Raw genomic sequence first — 18,949 nt, 5'->3', positions numbered from 1 at the left:
ACGAACTGCATAAACACACAGGCTGGGAGGGTTGGTAACAGCTGCTGTGCACCAAGGGCTGGTTTAATTCACAGCTTCATTGCATGTACTTCCAAGGGGCAGGAACATACTGAGGAGTTTCATGCAGGCACCTAAAAGTCAAACAGTTAATGGACCTGGGACAAAGAAACCTTTCATTAAATGCAAACCAGCGTTCCTGTAAGCTCTGCAACAACAACGGCCCCAGCCCACACCCGTGCAGCATACCGGCGCAGGCAACGGCAAGAGCTGTTGCATTGGAGGGGGCCCTAACAGCCGGGGGGCCACCAGGCCCCCCGGCCTTTGTTGTCACCACCACCAGCACCCAGTGTGCACTGTGGGCACTAACCTGAGGTGAGAGGAGGATCCTCCAGCCCCGAAGGGCTCAGCTTAGGGCGGCAGCCTCTCCCCGTGGGGAATAAATAGGGCAGGGGGTGGGGAGGGCCAGGTGGCCACACCTGGGGTGGGAGGAGACTCCAATAGAGCACAGGTGCCCTGGGTTTGAGGGGGGAAAGGGGGGAAATGGGGTGGGTGGGGTGGCAAAGGGGCAGAGATGGTGGGAAAGGGGAGGGGGTGGTGACAGCAAACAGCTGCTTCCCGTGACTCTTCCCTGAGGCACAGCTGCAGCTCCTGGTTTGCTTTGCCTCCGTGCAGAAAGAGCAAGGCCATGCATGCTGCACAAGACAAAGCCCAGTGGTGGCTACTGCAGTGAGACCTCTCCATCAGTATCATTTTGCCTGGTGGGGAGGGCTGTGCTTCTCACACCAAGATCACAAGGCTTTAACAACAACAAAAAGTTCTCCAGGAGTGGATTTTCTCCCTGGGTGCCAGCAGACAGCACCAGGATGCTGAAGGGCCTGGAGCACTGCCCTGGGAGGGGAGGCTGGGAGCCCTGGGGCTGCTTAGCCTGCAGGAGAGAAGCCTGAGAGGGGATTTGATAAATGATTGTGAACATCTGAGGGGTGAGGGGGTCAAGAGGGAGGGGACAGGGCCAGGCTCTGCTCACCTGCTCCCTGGGGTAGGACAAGGAGCAGTGGATATAAACTCCAGCACAGGAGGTTCCACCTCAGCACAAGGAGGAACTTGTCTCTGTGAGGGTCACAGAGGGGAGCGGCAAGGAGAGCAGGGCCAGGAGGAGGATGTTCTGCCAAACCCTTGCCTAAAGTGGTGCTAACTGAGTGTGGGCTCAGGTGTGATGAGCCCAGAATAGCTGCTCCTGCTCTGCAGCACGTTGTGTAAATGCTCAGCTCAGTCTAAAAGGAGACACAGGGCTGAGCTCCTGCGAGCGCTGGGCACAAGCAGTGAGCCCTGGGCTTGAAAGCCGCCCTGGGAGCCAGCACTGCCTCTTGATTAGTGCCTGCTAAAAATAGCTGCTTGCGTGGGTGGAAGGAGAGCTCATAAGCACAAACACAGGAGGAGAGGCAGACACAAGGGGCTTTGGCTGGGGCACCAAGTGAGCAGCGCTGGGGACAACGGAGAGCAGCATCTCCAGGTCCATGTCTGCAGCCAGAGTCCTTCCTCGGGGCTGCAGCTGCCAGGGCAGGAGCTCAGTGCTGGAGGAGCTCAGTGTTATCTTTCCAGCCCATGCTCAGCCCCAAGAATGAATGGATGCCATCATCATCCCTCATGCCTAAGGCTCCAGCAGACCTTGTGTGAGCAGTGCTCTTGGCTTCCTGGAAGGAGACAACACCATGGGTGGGTCTTGAGCAGAGTTTGCCTCTGAGAGCCCTTTCTGGGCAGAAGTTTTCCCTAATATCCAACCTGAACCTCCCCAGGCACAACCTGAGGCTGTTTCCTCTTGTCCTGTCACTTGTTGCATGTGACAAGAGATCAACCCCACCTTGCTCCAGCCAACAGGGAGTCGTAGAGGGCAATGAGGTCTCCCCTCAACCTCCTCCAGGCTGAACACCCCCAGCTCCCCCAGCTGCTCCTCCCCAGCCCTGTTCTCCAGACCCTTACCCAGCATCATTGCCCTTTCTCTGGACCTGCTGCAGCCCCTCAATGTCCCTCTTGGAGTGAGGGCCCCAGAACTGACCCCAGGATTGGAGACGTGGCCAAGCAGAGGCTGACAATCGCCCCCCTCGAGCTGCTGGCCACACCACTGCCAGCATTTCCCTCACCCCTGGGCAAAGGCACCATCCTGGGTCCCCCTCAGCCTCCCATGGCAGGGGCCTGGAGGGTCCACCAGGCCCCTCTGCCCCTGCTCACCATTAGCAGCTCTACAGAGTTGAATGTCTGTTGTTTGTGGCACACAGCGTCGGAAACGCTGCGTGGGAGGCAGGCAGCTCCCTCCCTGCCTCTGCCCTGCCCTGCTGGCCGCTCACAGCCCTGGCTGGGGACACCCAGCACACAGAGCCACCCTCTTGTCCCCAAGGCAAAGTGACTCCTTTGGGGGGTTTTGTGCCATGGTACAGCTCTGAGGCTTTCTCAGGCAGCTTTGGCCACGAGGTTCCAGCGCAGCGACTAGTGCTGGCCACAGCCCCCAGCAGCGCTGCTGCTTCTCACCAGCCCAAAAAGCTCCTCAAGGGTCAGAGCATTGCTGGGTCTAAGTGGGGAAAAAAGAGTAAATGTGGTGGTTTGAGCCATGGAGTGGTGCCTGGCAGCTCCAGCCCCTGAATCTGCATGCTCCAGCTCCCTTAGGCACACAGAGAGAGTTCTTCACCATGAGAATGGTGAAATCCTGGAACAGGTTGTCCAGAGAGGTGAGGGAGACCCCAACCCTGGAGACACTCAAGGTCAAACTTGATTTGGGCCCTGAGCAACCTGATCCAGTTGGAGATGTGTCTGCTAACAGCAGTGGGGTTGCTTAAGGTGACCTTTAAGGGTCCCTTCCCACCCCATGCCTTGTGTGACTCTGTGAGTGTGTGACTGCTGCCCAGCCACGCAGGACAGGGGAACATCTCGGAGGGTAGGGACAGCAACACGGAGGACATCTGGCCCTGGGGAAGCTACAGCCACTTTCCTGAGAGAATCCTCCCAAAACATGGTGCTACTGGAGAAGGAGGAGGGGGAAAGTCCCTTTTTCCCTCCTTACACACCCAGGCAATGCCACCCTCCAGCTCTCCCACTAAAGCAGCCAAACCCCCCCTCCAAAGCCACTGGAATTATTCCCATCACAAGGTGTCCACAGGCTCAGCTGCAGCCCCCCTGCCATAGCCAGGGGCCCACCCCATCCCTGCTCCCAGCACAGCCCCATCGTTGGCTTTGCTTCACTTCCTGCCCTGTGCCCCAAAGCATCACTGCTCTGGCCAGCAGCAGAGGCTCCTCAGCACCATCCTCCTGTCGCTAAAAATAGAGCAGAGCAGTTGAAAAACCCAAACCTGCACACACAAAACCTGAGAACAATATCTGCTTGACCATCAAAGAGCACACACCCGAGGCAGCAACACCCCAGAGGAGGACTTTCAGGTTGTGTTTTCTCTTTCTGCAGCAGATGGGTTTGGTTTGCTCTGAAACAGATCCAAGTGGCTCATTGTCCCCGGCCTGAGGTGGCTCCGGGGCTGCTGCCTGCCCCATTATTGGGCATGGGGGGGCTGGAAAGCAGCCTGGTGATCAATAAGGTCACAGAGCCACAGAACTGTTTCAGTTGGGAAAAAAACCCTCTTGATCATTGAGTCCAAGCAGCAACCCAGCCCCACCATGGCCACTAAACCCTGGCCCCAAGGGCCATGGCCACAGGGTTCTTGAACCCCTCCAGGGCTGGGGACTCCACCACCTCCCTGGGCAGCCTGTGCCAATCCCTGACCACTCTTGCAGCAAAGACATTGTTCCTCAGCTCCAACCTGCCCTGGCACAACTTGTCCTGTCACTTGTTGCTTGTGAGAAGAAACCAATCCCCTCTTTGCTCCAGCCTCCTCTCTGGGAGCTGTAGGGAGCCAGAAGGTCTCCCCTCAGCCTCCTTTGCTCCAGACTAAACAATCCCAGTTCTTTCAGCTGCTCCTCAGAAGACTTGCTCTCCTCTGGAGATGCTCCAGCACCTCAGAGGCAGGTTGTGAGGGACCAAAGGTCAGAGCAAACAACTCATTTTCCTTCTGAGTCTGCTGCCCTCTTGCTTCCTGTTGGCACAGAGGGAGGCAGAGCTGCTGTGGCGAAACCCAGTCCTCATCTGAGACCCTGGCAGGAGTGGGGTCTGCAGTCAGCTATGTGTCACAGGTCTCTGAACCTGGCAGCTCCAGCCCACAGCTCTGCAGGGTCCAGCCCTGGGCAACTGCAACAATTTCAACCAACATCAATAAATGAAAAGTGAATTTCTGTGTGCAACCGAAGGAGGAACTTTGGCAGTGCCCACATGGGAGCCTCTCCTCTGCTGCTTTGTCAGGAGTGGATGAATGTGGGATGGGTTCCAGCTGCTGGCAGGGGAGCACTGAGAGGACACTCAGGTGATGCTCCCACACCTGCTGTGGCTACCTGCTGCCCCACACCTCCAGCTCAGTTCATGCTGCCTCTTGCTGAAAGCCAGCCTGGGGCAAAGCTCACTCACCACAGAGACATTCCTAGAAAGGACATCTGAAAGCCTTTGTCTGACCTCAGCAAACATACAGATGAGATTCATTAGCCCTGGAGCTCAAAACCTGCAGCCAGGAGGGGAAGGGTTGGGCAGGCACTGGCACAGGCTGCCCAGGGAGGTGGTGCAGTCCCCATGCCTGGAGGTGTGCAAGAAACCTGTGGCCATGGCACCTGGGGACAGGGCTTGATGGCCACGGTGGTGGTGGGTTGAAGGCTGGACTGGGTGATCTTAGAGGTCTCTTCCAACTGAAATGATTCTGTGATTCTATGAGTTCAATAAAATGCTCCAAAGGCCAGGCAAAAAGCTGGGGTCCAGCAGCAGATGTCTGCAAAGCTGCACTTCCATCTCTGTTCTGTGAGCCAAGGATGTGCCCTCATGGCCAGGAAGGTCAATGGTCTCCTGGAATGCTTGAAAGAAGTGTGGTCAGCAGGGCAAGGGAGAGTCTCCACCCCCTCTACCCTGCCCTGCTGAGGCCATATCTGGAGTTCTGGGTCCAGCTCTGGGCTCCCCAGCTCAAGAGAGACAGGGAACTGCTGGGGAGAGTCCAGGGGAGGCTGCAGAGATGCTGAGGGGCCTGGAGCAGCTCTGGGAGCAGCAGAGGCTGAGAGCCCTGGGGCTGAGAGCCTGCAGAAGAGCAGCCCCAGAGGGGACCTCAGCAATGCTCAGCAAGAGCTGAAGGAGCTGTGGGGGGCAAGAGGCTGGGGCCAGGCTCTGCTCAGTGGTGCCCAGGGACAGCACAAGGAGCAGTGGGCACAGAGTGGCAGCCAGGAGGTTCCATGAGGAGAAAGTTGTTTGGTGTGAGGGAGCAGAGCCCTGGAGCAGGCTGCCCAGAGAGGTTGTGGAGTCTCCTGGTGTGGAGAGCTTCCAACCCCCCCTGGGCACTGTGCTCCTGGGCAGGCTGCTGTGGGAGCCCTGCTGGAGCAGGGCTTGGCCTGGGTGATCCCCAGAGGTCCCTTCCAACCCCTCCCTGCTGGGGTGCTGTGTGAACAGGACCTCTCCATCTCCCCAGGGCCATGGAAGGAAGAAGCCAGAGCAGCTTCCTAGCCGCAGGCACTGTAGGACGCTCTGCAGCGCCCACAGATGGGATCCCTCCTCACCTCTCTCTATCAAGCAGCAGCCAGGAGCTGTCTCATCCTCACTGTAAGACACAGTTGGGTTTTTTCATTGGGTTTTGTGGAGTTTTCTCTGCCTGTTCTTTTTTCCTGGTGTGCCTTTGCCTCATCTCCCTTTGCTGCCCTGCCTGTCCAGCGTGTAATGGAAATTTTAGCACAGAGGCTCACGCTGAGCAAACAGGAAGCCAGCAGAGAGCGTGGCAAGGTGCTGTGGCCTGGCTCCACGCAGGGGAGTGGCAAGAAAGGCCATAAAAGCCAGCGTGGGGGTGGCAGGTGGGAGAGGATCCACCGAGAGCGGCCAGGGCCAGACTCTGCCTCACGCCCTGGAGACAAGGCAGGTCCACAGGTAAGGCAGATCCTGCACCTCCTTTCTCTCCCTCCCTGCAGGCTTCTTGCTGTCGTTGGCAGTCATGGAATCAGAATTGTTTGGGTTGGTGACGATGTCTGAGATCCACTGCAACCACCACCCAACCCCACCATGGCCACTAAACCCTGGCCCCAAGTGCCATGGCCACAGGGCTCCTGAACCCCTCCATGGTTGGGGACTCCACCACCTCCCTGGGCAGCCTGTGCCAGTGCCTGCCCAGCCCTTCCCCTCCTGGCTGCAGGCTTTGAGGGTGTTTCTCGTCGTGTTTCTGCTCATTGTGGTTCTGCTCAGCTCCTGACCAAGAAAGAGGCCAGGAGGAGTCTGCTGCTACCTTATTGCTCTGTCCCAAACTTAACCATGCTCAGAGTTCATTCTAGTTGGCTTCTGCTCCTTTCCTTTTCCACCTTTGGTCTTTGCCAGCCCATAATTCACAGCTTAAACCCCCCAAGGCCAATCACAGATTCCCAGTAGAGGTATCTGAGGAGCTCAAGCTGTGCTGTGGCTCTGTGACCCCCCTTGGCCCCTGCCTGAAAGGTTCTTTCCTTTGCCCCTGGACAAATCCAGAGTCACTCCCTTGAAATAGTCTTGGTTGCAGATGGGGAGCCCAGGAGAGCAGCTGGCTTGGTCCCTACCAGACAGGTGGGACTGTGTCAGGCCTCAGATGAAGCAAGAAATCCAGAAAGGGGCTGAAAATGGCTCACAGGTTCCTCTGTGCCTTCTCCTGAGAGCTTTCATAGGCCAACTCACCTCTTGCACGGAGCTTCTCGGTGCTGAGCTGGGAAAACCCTTCCCTTCGATTCTGTGGGTCACTGATGGGCTTTGAGCCATTCATTTCCCACCCTTATGGCAAACCACTTCGCCTGGAGGGTGGCAGAAACGACGTCCAGAGATCCAGAAAGGATGGGGGGTGAGCTGCCAGCCTGCCTCAGGCAGCGTGCAGGGATTCAGCCCTGCCAGGGACCCCTTTGCCTCCACAACAGCCTTGGCCCAGGGGAAAGCAGCCTCCCAGGAGCACCTCTTTGGGAAGCAGCTGAGCTGGGATGGAGAGCAGCTGGAAGTGCTGTGGTGGGAAGGCAGAACCAAGGAGCTGCTTCTCTGCTTTCTCTTCCGCGTTCCTCAGCGGTTGCAGGGCCCAGGAGAGCACAGGCCACGGGTCCTAGGACATGTGGCACGGGGGCTGGCAGCTGCCCACACGAGGGGCATCTTGAGGACTGTCTAACCTGAGAATGGTGGAACTTCAGGCTCAATCTCAGGTTCGTCAGCCCACGAGATGCCTTCTCCAGAGCAGGATGGGCAGCGCCGGCCCCCACCAGCGCCGCAGCCCCCCTCTGGCACCCATCAAGCAGCCAGGAGCAGAGGGCACCGCACGAGGGAAGCCCAGCAGGGCTGCTGGGGACGACGGAGAAGGACCGAGGGGGGGGCAGTCCCCAGGGAACAGAGGGAGGAAAGTGGCCTCCAGTTCCTGAGGAGAAGCTGCTGGCAGCTGGGCCACGCTCTGGCACCGCCGCTGCCAGGGTCAGCGGTGCCAGCACGGGACAGGAGCTCCAAGTGCCTAATTAGGAGCCCCTCTGACTCCAGCAGCTGTGAGGCCCCAGATCCATGGCCTTGCCTGCCGGGACGTGAAGCTGGCATCCCTGGCAGCGTCATTAACACATCACTGCTCACGCTCCTGCTTAGAGGGAGAGACAGCAACGTCCCTGCTGGTGGCGATAATGAATCCCCAGGCAGCGTGCAGGGCCCCAGTGCCGAACGTGTCAGCGGTTTGTGAAGGCAGCAGGGTTAAAAAGATTCAGTTCTCCAAGCTGGGCTTCCTGAATAAAAGACAAGCACCAGACTCCGCCGCTGGATTCCCCACCGGCCCCTAAATGGCTGAGCCTAAAGCACAAGGACCAAAAGCATTTGGTCTAAAGTGTTACCAGCCCCAGTGCTGGTCCTGGAGGTACCATCGGAGCAGAGCTGCATCCCCTCAGGTCTGCTGCTGGCCATGAGGTTGTCCGTGAAGGAGCAGCTCTGCCTGGTCAGAGGGTTAGGCTTAGATGATCTGTAAAGGTCCTTTCCAACCCAGACCAAACCATTCTGTTGGCTCAGTCCTCCTGAGCTGAGGTGATCCTCGATGTCCCATGGGCAATGCTTTGGACATCAAACCCTTCTGCTGCAGCTCGCACCCCACAGCTTTTCCTCTGCAAAGGATTCCCAGGGGAGGGGGCAAGAAAGCATCTTGCAGAGAGAGCCCAGCCCCACGGGCAGCCAAAACTGACTGGGGTGCCCAGGGACAGTCACTGCAGAGCAGCCCTGGAACATGGCAGCTCCCTGCAGGGAGAGCTCCCTGGCTGTCACTGCCCAGAGCCATCTAGGGTCACACAGTCCCAGCGTGGTGGGGTTGGAAGGGACCTCTGGGGATCACCCAGCCCAAGCCCCTGCTCCAGCAGGGCTCCCACAGCAGCCTGCCCAGGAGCACAATGCGCAGGGGGGGTTGGAGAGAAGGAGACTCCACAACCTCTCTGGGCAGCCTGCTCCAGGGCTCTGTGACTGGGGCTCCAGTCACTGGCAGAGCCTCTTCCTCGGATGTGGGGGGCGGAGGGGGGGTCCCATTTGCCTTCAGCACCCACCAGGACTGGGTGATGCCCTGAGAGCTGCAGGCAGGGCAGCAGCAGCCCCCAGCCGAGGGTCCTGCCAGCGCTGGTTGGGGGGAGACAGGCTGTGCCCCTGGCACAGTGGTAACGCAGGGTCAGGTGTGGGGCTCCGGGGCGGGGGGGCACAGGCTCAGGTGGAGCTCTGGCGCTTGCAGCAGCTCTGGATGGTTCCGGGAAGAGAGGACCTCGCACAATGCAGGGCGCACAAAGCCCGCGGCAGGCAGATGCTCCCCGCGGCCACTTCACCTCTGCCAGGAGCTATTCTGCTTTGGGGGCGGCTGGGGGAGCCCCCCACTCACCACAAACCCCCTTAGCTCTTCTTGCTGAGCCTCCAGAAAGCAGCTGAGCCCTGGCTGTTGATGCGGCTGCTGCGCTGCAGGGGCGCCGGGGGGGTTCTTGCTGCTCATTCAAGTTCCATTTAACGGGAGCTGCTCTTTGGGATGTTTTTCCCTTTCCTCTTGATTCTTGGTTTGGTTTTGTTGTTTTTTTCGCCCTTTCTCTTGAAATGTTTACTCCTCACGAGGGAATGTTGATTCCAGAGGCAGCAGCACTTTTGCAAGATGAAGTGATTGCTGATGGAGTGATGGAAGCTCCAGCAGGGAGGGAGGCGCAAGGCAAATGAATCACAAAGCTGAAGCCTTCGGCCGCCCAAGTGCCGTCGGGGTCGGCGCCCGCGCCGGGCGCTGGGGCCGGGGCAGGACTCTGCCTCTTATCCTGCAGCAGAGGGGGGGCCGCTGGGCTCCGGGGCGCGCCGAGGCCTCGGAAGCGGAGTTCTCATCCGCAGGAGGCCAGGATGAATCACCCGGAGGAACTGGGGCTGTGTCTTCGCTGGGCACCTTCTGAAGGAGCAGGTGGAGAGAACTCTGCCAGCGCCGAGCTCGGGGACTAAGCCACAGGCCCCTGCGAGCCCCTCTGCCGTGGGGACCACCACTGAGCGTGGATTTGTGCCCCAGCGCCTGCAAAGCTGTCCCCAGTGCGACCTGGGGGGCTCGGCTGGCTGCTGCTGCTGCACCCCGCCGTCAGCTGTCACACACGGAGGGTCTGCACATACACCCCCGGGCCCCCCACCCCCCTGGCACACACAGGAGCACCCCTCAGACCACTCGTGCCCGTGGGCATACACAGCCCTGCACACCCCACACAGCCCCCCAACGCCTCGCCTCTATCCCCCCCACATCCCTGTACCCCCAGACTCAAACCTCCAGGAGCCCCCTCTATCCCCCCCAGGCTCTCACCCTCCTCCTCTCTGTGTACCCTGATGAACCCCGATGTCCCCCCCAAACTCTCACCCCCATACTCCCCTGAGCCCCTCCAGATTCTCACCTCCATGCCCCCAGACTCTGACCCCTCTCACTTCCATATACTCCCACAGGGCCCCCACATTCTTCCCCCCCCCCCCAAGGAACACAGTGTACCCCCGGGGTCTCACCCCTCCACAGCCCCGGGTACCCCATGTGTTCCCCCAGACTCTGTCCCCATTGTACCTCCACATCCCCCAGACTCTCCCCACTGCGAACCCCCAGACTCACACGGCTGTAAACCACTGTGCCCCCCCAGACTCTTACCCCCTCTCCTCCCCAGTCTGTACCCCCAGACCCTTCCTCTCCCCCAAGTACCCCCACGCCCCCCCAGGTCTCACCTCCTCACCCTTACTCTTGTGTCCCCCGCATGCTCCCCTGGACTCTCCCCAACATGATCCCCCATGCTCCCCCCCCAGACTGTCCCCTCTACTCCCCACCCCTGTACCCCTCTGTGCTCCCCAGACTCCCACCTCTGCCACCCCCCCTGATCCCCACATCACGCCCCCGATTGTCACTCCTGTCCCCCCCTGTGTCACCCTGAGTCTCCCCCCAAGGCCCACATCCCTATCTCCCACTGTGTCACCCCGAGTAGCCCCCCAGGACCCTTATCCCTGGCCCCAGTGTGTCCCACCCTGCCCCCCTGGACCCTCACCCCTATCACCCCCTGTGTCCCGCCGAGTGTCCCCCAGACTCTCAGGTCCTAGACACCCTCGCCCCCCATGTGTGTCCCCCAGCCCCTCACGCCTGTGCCCCCCGCTCCCGAAGGGTTCAGCACCGCGGACAGCTCGGGGGGGGGGGGCTGTGTCCGGCTATAGCGCGGTCACGTGGGCCCCGCCGCCCCCTTTATAGCGCGGAGCCAGGCGGGCGGCGCCCAGCGTCCTGCGGGCAGCGGCGGAGAGAGCGGTGAGCGGCACCGGGCGTCCTGTCCCGGCAGGGTCCTGTCCCGGAGGGGAGGGTCCTGTCCCAGGGGGAGTCCTGTCCCGGGGGGGTCGCTGGGCGAAGAGCTCCCGGATCTCGGGAGGTCTCGGGGGACTCCGTCCCCGGGGGGCAGGAGGGTCCTAGAGGCAATGGTGTCCTGCATCCCGGTGGGCCACAGGTCCAAGGGAGTCCAGATCCCGGGAGGTTCCAAGGGATTCCACAACCCGGAGGCAGGAGGGTCCCGGATCCCGGGGCGGGGGTCCCAGGTCAAGGATGAGTTCCTTCCCCTGCACAGCAAGATCCCAAGGTCCCCGGGGGGTTCCAGGTCCCGGGGGCAAGAGGGTCCGATGGAGCCTGGATCCCGGGAGCAGGAAGGTCCCACAGCCCGGGGGTTCACAGGTCTTGGGGGAGTCTGTCCCGCGGACAGAGGGGTCCCAGGTCCCCAGGGGCTCCCAGGTCCCGGAAGGTCTCATCCCGGGGGCAGGAAGGATGCCAGGAGCCGGAGGTCCCATCCCGGCGGCCAAGGGAGAAGACTCATCCCTGGGTCTCCACAGGTGGGGGGTCCAGCCTCCGGGGGGATCCTGTGGGACCAGAACCTCCTGGGCTGGAGGGTGCTGTGCCAGGGACAGGGGAGTGGGGGTTCCATGCCCGGGGTTCCCATCCCGGAGGATTCTATCTCCAAGGGGGTCTCATCCCAGGGGTGGGGGTCCCCCCGCGGTGTGAAGCCCCTCGGGTGCCCCCTGACCGCAGTGGGGGGGATGTGGGGGGTCCGGGGTGGGCTGGGGGGGGCTCTTGCAGGTGTGTGGCCCCGGAGCGGCTGCGATGCGGGTCAGGATGATTTCAGCTGCCTCTGTCCTCGTCCTGCTCTTCCTGCCCTCGGAGACCTGCTCGCCCCTGCAGTGGCCGCGGGCTCCATCCCACCGCCTCACCCTGGCTCCCCAACCCACCTGGGAGCCCTGGCCGGGAGCCCCACGACCTCCCGCCCCCGGCCCCCTGCCACAAAGACTGTGCCCAGCCCACGGGGCAGAGCCCACCACGGCCGCCCGCAGCCCGCGGGCTCTGCAGGGCAGCAAGAGGCGAGACGGCAAACCCAACTCCTTGGACCTCACCTTCCACCTGCTGCGAGAGTTCCTGGAGATGTCCCGGGAGGAGAGACTGGCCCAGAAGGCTCTCAGCAACAAGCTGCTGCTGCAGAGCATAGGAAAATGAGGGGGGGACGCTGACTGGAGGGGGAGATGAAGGAGACCGACCCCACGGCGAGTGGCTGTGGCACAGCAGAGCTGGGGGGGTGCTGCTGCCCGGGCGAGGGCTGGAGCCGTGCCCAGGGCTTGCCCTGCAGGGTCCTCCTCGCTGTCCCCCGCGTGTGTTGCTCTCACTGTTGTCAATTAAATCTGCCCTCACACCTGCCCCACTGCTGTGCTCTTGACTCTGTCCCTTCCCACTCCCTCCCTGCCCCCCAGGTTCTACATGGGGCTGGCAAAGGAGAACCCTTTCCTCTGCCCCTCAGGAGGTGTCCCTGGGGGGCTTCCTGGGGACATTTTTTCCTCTGGGATGCTGTGCTGGGGCCAACTGGTGGCTCCTGCTACCCCACGAGGGCCCTGGCACCATCCCTGGGCACCAGCAAGCCCTGTGACCACAGAGCCCCCTGGAAGCTTTCCTGAAGGGGCTGGCTCCAAGCCCCAGGCTGGCAGCTGCACCCCAAGGCCAGCAGGCTGCACCCCCCAGCAGCATGGCCAGCAGGTGACTGCCAAGGGGATGCTGCCCCCTGCAAAAGGCAAAGAACCACCCAAGCTGGGCCCAAACTCAGGCTGCCAGCAGGAGCCTTTGGCTCCCTCTGCCCTGCCAGGCACCCCCAGCCCCAGCTAACCCTCACCAGACCATGGGGGGAGCCCTTCCCTGGCTCTGCCCAGAGCCCCCCCAGCCTACCGACATCTTCATCCCCTTTGCAGCTCCCTCCTGACACTCCCCCAACCCCCTCCAGGGATCCCTCCCAGCCCCTCAGGGGTGCCTCAGGGGAGGGCAAAGGAAACCCAACCCAGGCAGCACTTCTGCATTGAAAACATTTATTTTACAACAGTGGTTGGTTGGTGGTGGTTGGGCTGGGCTCAGGTGGGGCTGGGCTCAGGTGGGGCTGGGCTCAAGGTGGGGCTGGGCTCAGGTGGGGCTGGGCTCAGGTGGGGCTGGGCTCAAGGTGGGGCTGGGCTCAGGTGGGGCTGGGCTCAGGTGGGGCTGGGCTCAAGGTGGGGCTGGGCTCAAGGTGGGGCTGGGCTCAGGTGGGGCTGGGCTCAGGTGGGGCTGGGCTCAAGGTAGGGCTGGGCTCAGGTGGGGCTGGGCTCAAGGTGGGGCTGGGCTCAAGGTGGGGCTGGGCTCAGGTGGGGCTGGGCTCAAGGTGGGGCTGGGCTCAGGTGGGGCTGGGCTCAGGTGGGGCTGGGCTCAAGGTGGGGCTGGGCTCAGGTGGGGCTGGGCTCAGGTGGGGCTGTGGTTTGGTGGTGGGTTTGGGGTTTTTTTTGCAGATAACTTTAGCAATCTTGGATTTGATTTTTTTTTATTATTATTTCTTTTCTTTTTTTTTTTTGTCCTTTTTTTCTTTTCTTTCTTTCTTTTTTTTTTGTTGTTTTTATTTTTATTCTCCTCTTTTTGTGTAAGTTTATATCCAGACAGAACAAGACACAAATCACCATGCTAGAAACAGGAAAGAACTCCTCCTGCTGGCAGCGGGGGGCGCTGGGCAGGAGCTCAGGGGGACTCCAGGACACAGCAGCTCAGCCGGCCCCGGCCCCAGCTCCGCAGCGCTCCGAGAGGCCCTCGGGGCCGTCCCAAGGCGGACAGCTGGCTCTAGCAGAGTCCTTCTCCAGAGGCAGGGGGGCTCAGGCTTCCCTTCGGGGCTGCTTTGGGCATTTTGCTCTTTTTTTTTTTCTTTTACATCGTTTTTTTCTCGGGTTTTTGCTTCCCCCCTGGTGTTACAGCTGGCCCTGCCCCCTCCCCCCGGCCCTGCCCCTGCCTCACCCCCTCCCACCCTGCCCGTGCAGTGCAGTGCAGAAAGAGCCTCCCCAGCAGCTTCAGCTCCCTCCGGGGTGAGCAGCCCCCCCCAAGCCCCAGCAGGAACTGTGGCAGCCAGGGCTCACATGCGACAGGAAAGCAGCTCGGGGGGGCTGTGGGAACACGGCCCCTGGGGCACCCCCAGCCCTGGAGGTGGGGCAGAGAGCAGGGGAGGGATGGCAGCGATCGGCTCCGGTGAGCAGACGGCAGCGAGAGGTTGGCAACCTCAGAGGCTGCCTGCTGTGCGGGACACAAACACCACTGCGACCTGCCCGAGGAAGGACTCCCCCCGGCCCCCCGCTGCACACAGCACAGCCCTGCGGTGCGCTGCGGGGCAGGGAGCAGCCGGGGCAGGGAGCAGCCGGGGCAGGGAGCAGCCCCGGCAGGGAGCAGCCCCGGCAGGGAGCAGCCGGGGCAGGGAGCAGCCCCGGCAGGGAGCAGCTCTGCCTCTGCCCAGAGGTGGCTGGTGGCTCTCACACACCTGACCCCGGCCACAACCAAGGTGCCCTCACCCAGACCCTGGCCACAACCAAGGTGCCCTCACCCAGACCCTGGCCACAACCATGGTGCCCTCACCCAGACCCTGGCCACAACCATGGTGCCCTCACCCAGATCCCCACCTGAGCTCAGCTTCACACCCTGCACTGACTCCAGGCCCTCAGGACTCAGCCCCCAAGCAGCCTCAATGGAGGAGCCCCGGGCTGGACCATGCCGACCCCTGCACACCGTTCCCCTGCAGGCTCCCTGGAGCAGGGAGGGGAGGAGGAGGAGGAAAGATTTGCTTCTCCTTCCCAGCCAGCTCAGCTCCTCCTGCTTGCAACACCCTTTTATTTATACAACAGGACCCTTCCCCCCCAACCATGTCCCTTCACCACCAACTCAGTTTGGTTTTTCCTGCAGCTGAGAGGAAACAAAACAAAGCAAAACAAAACACCCCCCCCAAAACACAACTGTGGACAGACGCAGCTCAGCCAGCTGGCTGGGAGGTCTAATTGTCACATTTTTACCACCAAGGGGAAAACCCCAAACACACGGCAGCAAGAAGGAGGTGCTCCCTGTTGTATAAATATATACATATGTGCATATATACAGACACCCAGCAGGCCTCCCCCCCTCGCCCTGCCAGCCCAGAGTCCCACTCTGCAGAGTGCACCACGCTGAAAAGCAGCACAAGGGAAAACCAAACCAACCAGCCCCAGTCCCCACCTTCTGGCACACCTCCACCTCCCTCAAGCCCCCCACATCCCAGCCTGCACGGGCCTGGGTGGCCCCACACATGGCCCTGCTCCTCCCTCCTCGTTGGCCTCCTCCCGTGGCGAGCTGGAGCTGGCACAGCCCAGCCCTGGGCAGAGGGGCTGGGGGCAAGGGGCAGCTTCTGGAGTTCCAGTAAATTGTGCAGCTCTTGACAAGCAACTGCTGGCAGACCGCAGGAGTCGGCCCCCAGGGCGGGCTGGGGGCACAGGGAGCAGAGGAGACAGCAGCAGCCCTGGGGAGGGTTGGCTGTTTCCTGGGAGAGCTTCCTCTGCACAGACACACAGGCAGGGAGCCACCAGCAACCCCCAGCTGCTGCTCTTCCCTTCCCAACAGCCAGCCCCAGCCCTGCAGGCAGCACTGCCATTTGATTTCCACTTGAAGGTTTGTCCTCCAGACTTGGGGCCTTTGGTTCGTGCAGAGCTCTGAGACACAGCTCCCCTGCCCAGCTCCTGCAGCATCCCAGGGGTGGGGAACTCACCAAGCCCTGGCACAGGCCTCCTGCTGCAGGATGCGGAGCAGAGCAGGGCTCTGGCAGCACTGGGCCCCTGCCTGACTTCCTGCCACCCTGTCAGTGCTCAGCTCTGCTCCTCTCAAGGTACCTGAAGCAGCTGTTGGTGTAATGATGCACTGCACACCAGGGGGTCCCCGCTGGCAGGCAGAGAAGCAGCAGCAGGTGAAGCAGGCTGAGTTTATGCCAGCCCTACACTAGCAGCACTTCTGCTGGGGGGGTTCTTCCTCAGTGCTCTAAGCAATGTGAATTTCAACAGCATCCAGCATTCTAGACACGAGGTGGGGGCTGCAAAAGCCTCCCTGAGCCCCTGGCAAGAGCCTCCTGTCCCACACAAGGCTGATCCTGGTTGCAGTAGGAGGCAAAACCTACAGCACAAGCACAACTGGCAGCCCCAGGGCTCCAGCCAGGCTCCCTCAGTCACCTGGAAATGCCAAGAACACCACAGGGCACAAAGCAGCTGAGAAAAGCAGGTCCCCTGCCCAAGCAGTGCACAGGGGACAGATGCTCCCACAGAACCACCCCAAGGGGCACACTGGTGTCCCTCTGCACCCACTCCAGGGGTGGGACAGGAGTGTCTGTGGGGCCACACCACACCTGTGGTGTTTAGCAGCCGGCACACAGGGGTTTGAGCCCTCCCTGCCACAGGACCTGGGGGGGTTCTGCATCCTGACTGCAGGTCGTGCTCCACACGCCCTGCCCCGAGCCTCAGAGCATCGCTTTCTGAAGACAATGAGCACTGACAGCCGAAGCAGGTTAAAAAGGTTGCAAACCCAACAAAGGAGACTGAAAAGGTGACTAGAATGGCTCTAAAGCATCGCTGTGGGGAAGCAGCAGAACTCTCCTCCCACCCTCAGAGGCCAGGGAGGTCGACAGCAACAGATGTATGTACAGATAAATAGTAAGAATTCCCTACAGACATCACTGGCAAAAGGGAACTGGCATTTCCTGGGGGCAGCCCCCCCTCATTCAAGTTTGTCCTGACTGTGTTTGGGGGATCCCCCCCGGAAGGATGGGGCCCCAGGTCCAGCACCACCTCCTTCCGCAGGAGGCTCAGTGCTGAGCGTGCTCCACGGCCAGGCAGGAGCTCTCCCTGCTCGCCCCTAAGCCATCAGCAGCTGCCCCGTGGGACACAGCTCAGCAGTGCCCTGCACAGCAGCCAGCAGCTCTCCAGGTCAGCTTCTCCCCTCTCAGGAGGAGCTGTGAGAGGTGCTGAAGAGGTTCGGTGGAGAGACTGAGGCAGAGCTCTCAGGCAGCTTGTAAGGACAAATACAGCTTGTAACAAACGAGAGAAACAGACAACAATAACCTAAAGTTTTAACCCTGGCAACCCACTGAAGAGACCAGAGGTGCCCAGGGGCAATCTGGAAGGAAACATTCTGCAGGTGAAGCCAGGGAAGGGCTGTGGTGCCTGCAGGGACCCTCTGCAGCAGGGTGCTCTCCGTTCTCTCCAGCACAGCTCTGCACTTAGCTGGGGGCCATCTGGAAGTGCAACTCATGCTAGAGGCCAGGATTCACTTGCAGCTCACCTACAGGAGCAGAAACGAGTGGGAAGGGTGGGCATGAACCCACTCACCTTCTGCTGCCACCAGCTCTGCTCTGCAGGGGCCACGTTTGAGCAGCCACAGGTCAAGAGCAGCTATGCCAACAGGTAAGGATCTGCAACGCAGGGGTTAGAGGTGGGCAAGCGTCAAACAGCTCCAGGATCCAGGAATGTTCACCTGAAGCCCTCTTTTCCTACCATTCCTCCTCACTGGGGTATCTCAGAGTGCTTTCTGCTGCAGCATCAGCTCCCAGCAGTGTGCACACAGCCCCCACAGCTGGATGGAGTGTGGGCTCTCAGGCTCAGGCCTTGCCAAGTGAGGACCGAGCCAGCAAATGTTGTCTCCTGCCACAGAACACAGGCAACAGCCTCTCCTCTGATCCTCTGATGCTGGGAGTGACCCTTGGTGCATCACACACCAGAGCCACAGCCTCCTGCCAGCCCTTCCACTTCAGTGGCAATGGCCCAGAGGGGTTGAGAACCAGTTCCCAGTGAACGCTGAGGAGAAGCCCGGGGGGGTCAGAGCTGCTCCACAAGCACTGGCTTTGTGTCACCAGGCTGGCATGGAGGGCAACAAACTGCAGCACACAGGGGAACAGCCTCCTCCTCCTGAGCCCCTCTGATCCCTCACAAAGCTCCAGCCCTCCAGCACTTCATCCCTTTTAACCAAGAGCATCATCTGCACAGCAGAGGGGGATCTGAACCAGTGGCATTTGGGGCTCAAAGCTTGCAGCTACCCAAGCACAGGCTGCAGGCAGAGGCAGCAAGGACAACCAAAGTGACATCCATTTTTAAGCCTGAGAGACTGCCAAGGGGTCAAAGACAGACTTTGAATTAAATAAGGGTCTCTCCCTGGAGGTGTTCAAGGTCAGGCTGGATGAGGCCTTGAGTGACCTGATCTAGGGGAAGGTTGGCAGGGGGTTGCAGTTAGATGATCTTTTAGGTCCCTTCCAACCTAAACCATTCTATGAACCTTGAGCCAAACCATTCTGTCCTCAAGGCCACCCAGGAGACCTTTGCAGCTAGGGGAAAAGAAGTGAGAAGTTATCTCCCAATAATCCACCAAAGTTCAGGTCTGAAAGGTCTGTTGGCAAGGGAGGAACCACTGAACAAGGCTGCCACTGAAATCCAGCCAGCTCCTTGTCAGCTCTTGGGACCTGAGGTGACGTCAAACAGGTGAGAAGAGAAGAGAAAAGGGGAGGGACACCCAGGGGGAGGGGAGGGACACCCAGCAGAGGCTTGGTGATACAAACCCACAGTGATCAGAACAAAACCAGCTGCAATTAAGCACTGAAAGTCAAAGTTCTCTGGGAGCTGTTCTAGATCCTGGCTCTGTCACAAGGATTATTATCAGCAAAATGAAGGCCAAGGAGTCAAGAGCTGCCCCCACTGCCCCCCAGAAGAACAAGCTTTTTCAACAGTTACATCTTGGTTTCTAGAGCAGACTCCAAACAAGATTTGGTTTCACTGTGGTGCAGGAAGCCTCTCAGTGGTGTTCCTGCAGTCCCTTCTGAGGCAAACACTGGTGGGAACAAATGCAGAGGCCAGGAGGGGTGCAGGGGACACAACAGCCAGACAGAAAGTAAAAGGTGGTTTGCTCTTAAGCAGCTTCTGAGTCCTTCACAAAGAGGTTCATGAGAAAAGGAAAGGCTTAGTGTATGATAAAAGCTTGAGCAAAAGCCACCCCAGGCCCCACTTCCCTGTTGAACTCTCAGGTTAAGAGGCCACATTTTTAGACCCCAATGATTT

At 60.3% G+C, this 18,949-nt stretch overlaps 1 protein-coding gene across 1 annotated transcript; it reads left to right on the top strand.

Moving 5' to 3' along the window:
* The first annotated feature begins 10,807 nt into the window (after positions 1-10,807).
* Positions 10,808-12,066, top strand: LOC128898575 (corticoliberin-like). The gene is made up of 2 exons (XM_054173587.1): positions 10,808-10,841; positions 11,655-12,066. Exon 2 carries the CDS (start codon positions 11,679-11,681, stop codon positions 12,063-12,065), a length of 387 nt encoding a protein of 128 aa, XP_054029562.1. The 5' UTR covers positions 10,808-10,841; positions 11,655-11,678; the 3' UTR covers position 12,066.
* Positions 12,067-18,949: the final 6,883 nt, after the last annotated feature.

This window comes from Dryobates pubescens, chromosome 26, assembly GCF_014839835.1.
Source record: "Dryobates pubescens isolate bDryPub1 chromosome 26, bDryPub1.pri, whole genome shotgun sequence".
Lineage (NCBI taxonomy): Eukaryota > Metazoa > Chordata > Aves > Piciformes > Picidae > Dryobates > Dryobates pubescens.
Note: the sequence above shows the minus strand (reverse complement) of the source record. Positions and strands in the feature narration are given on the sequence as shown.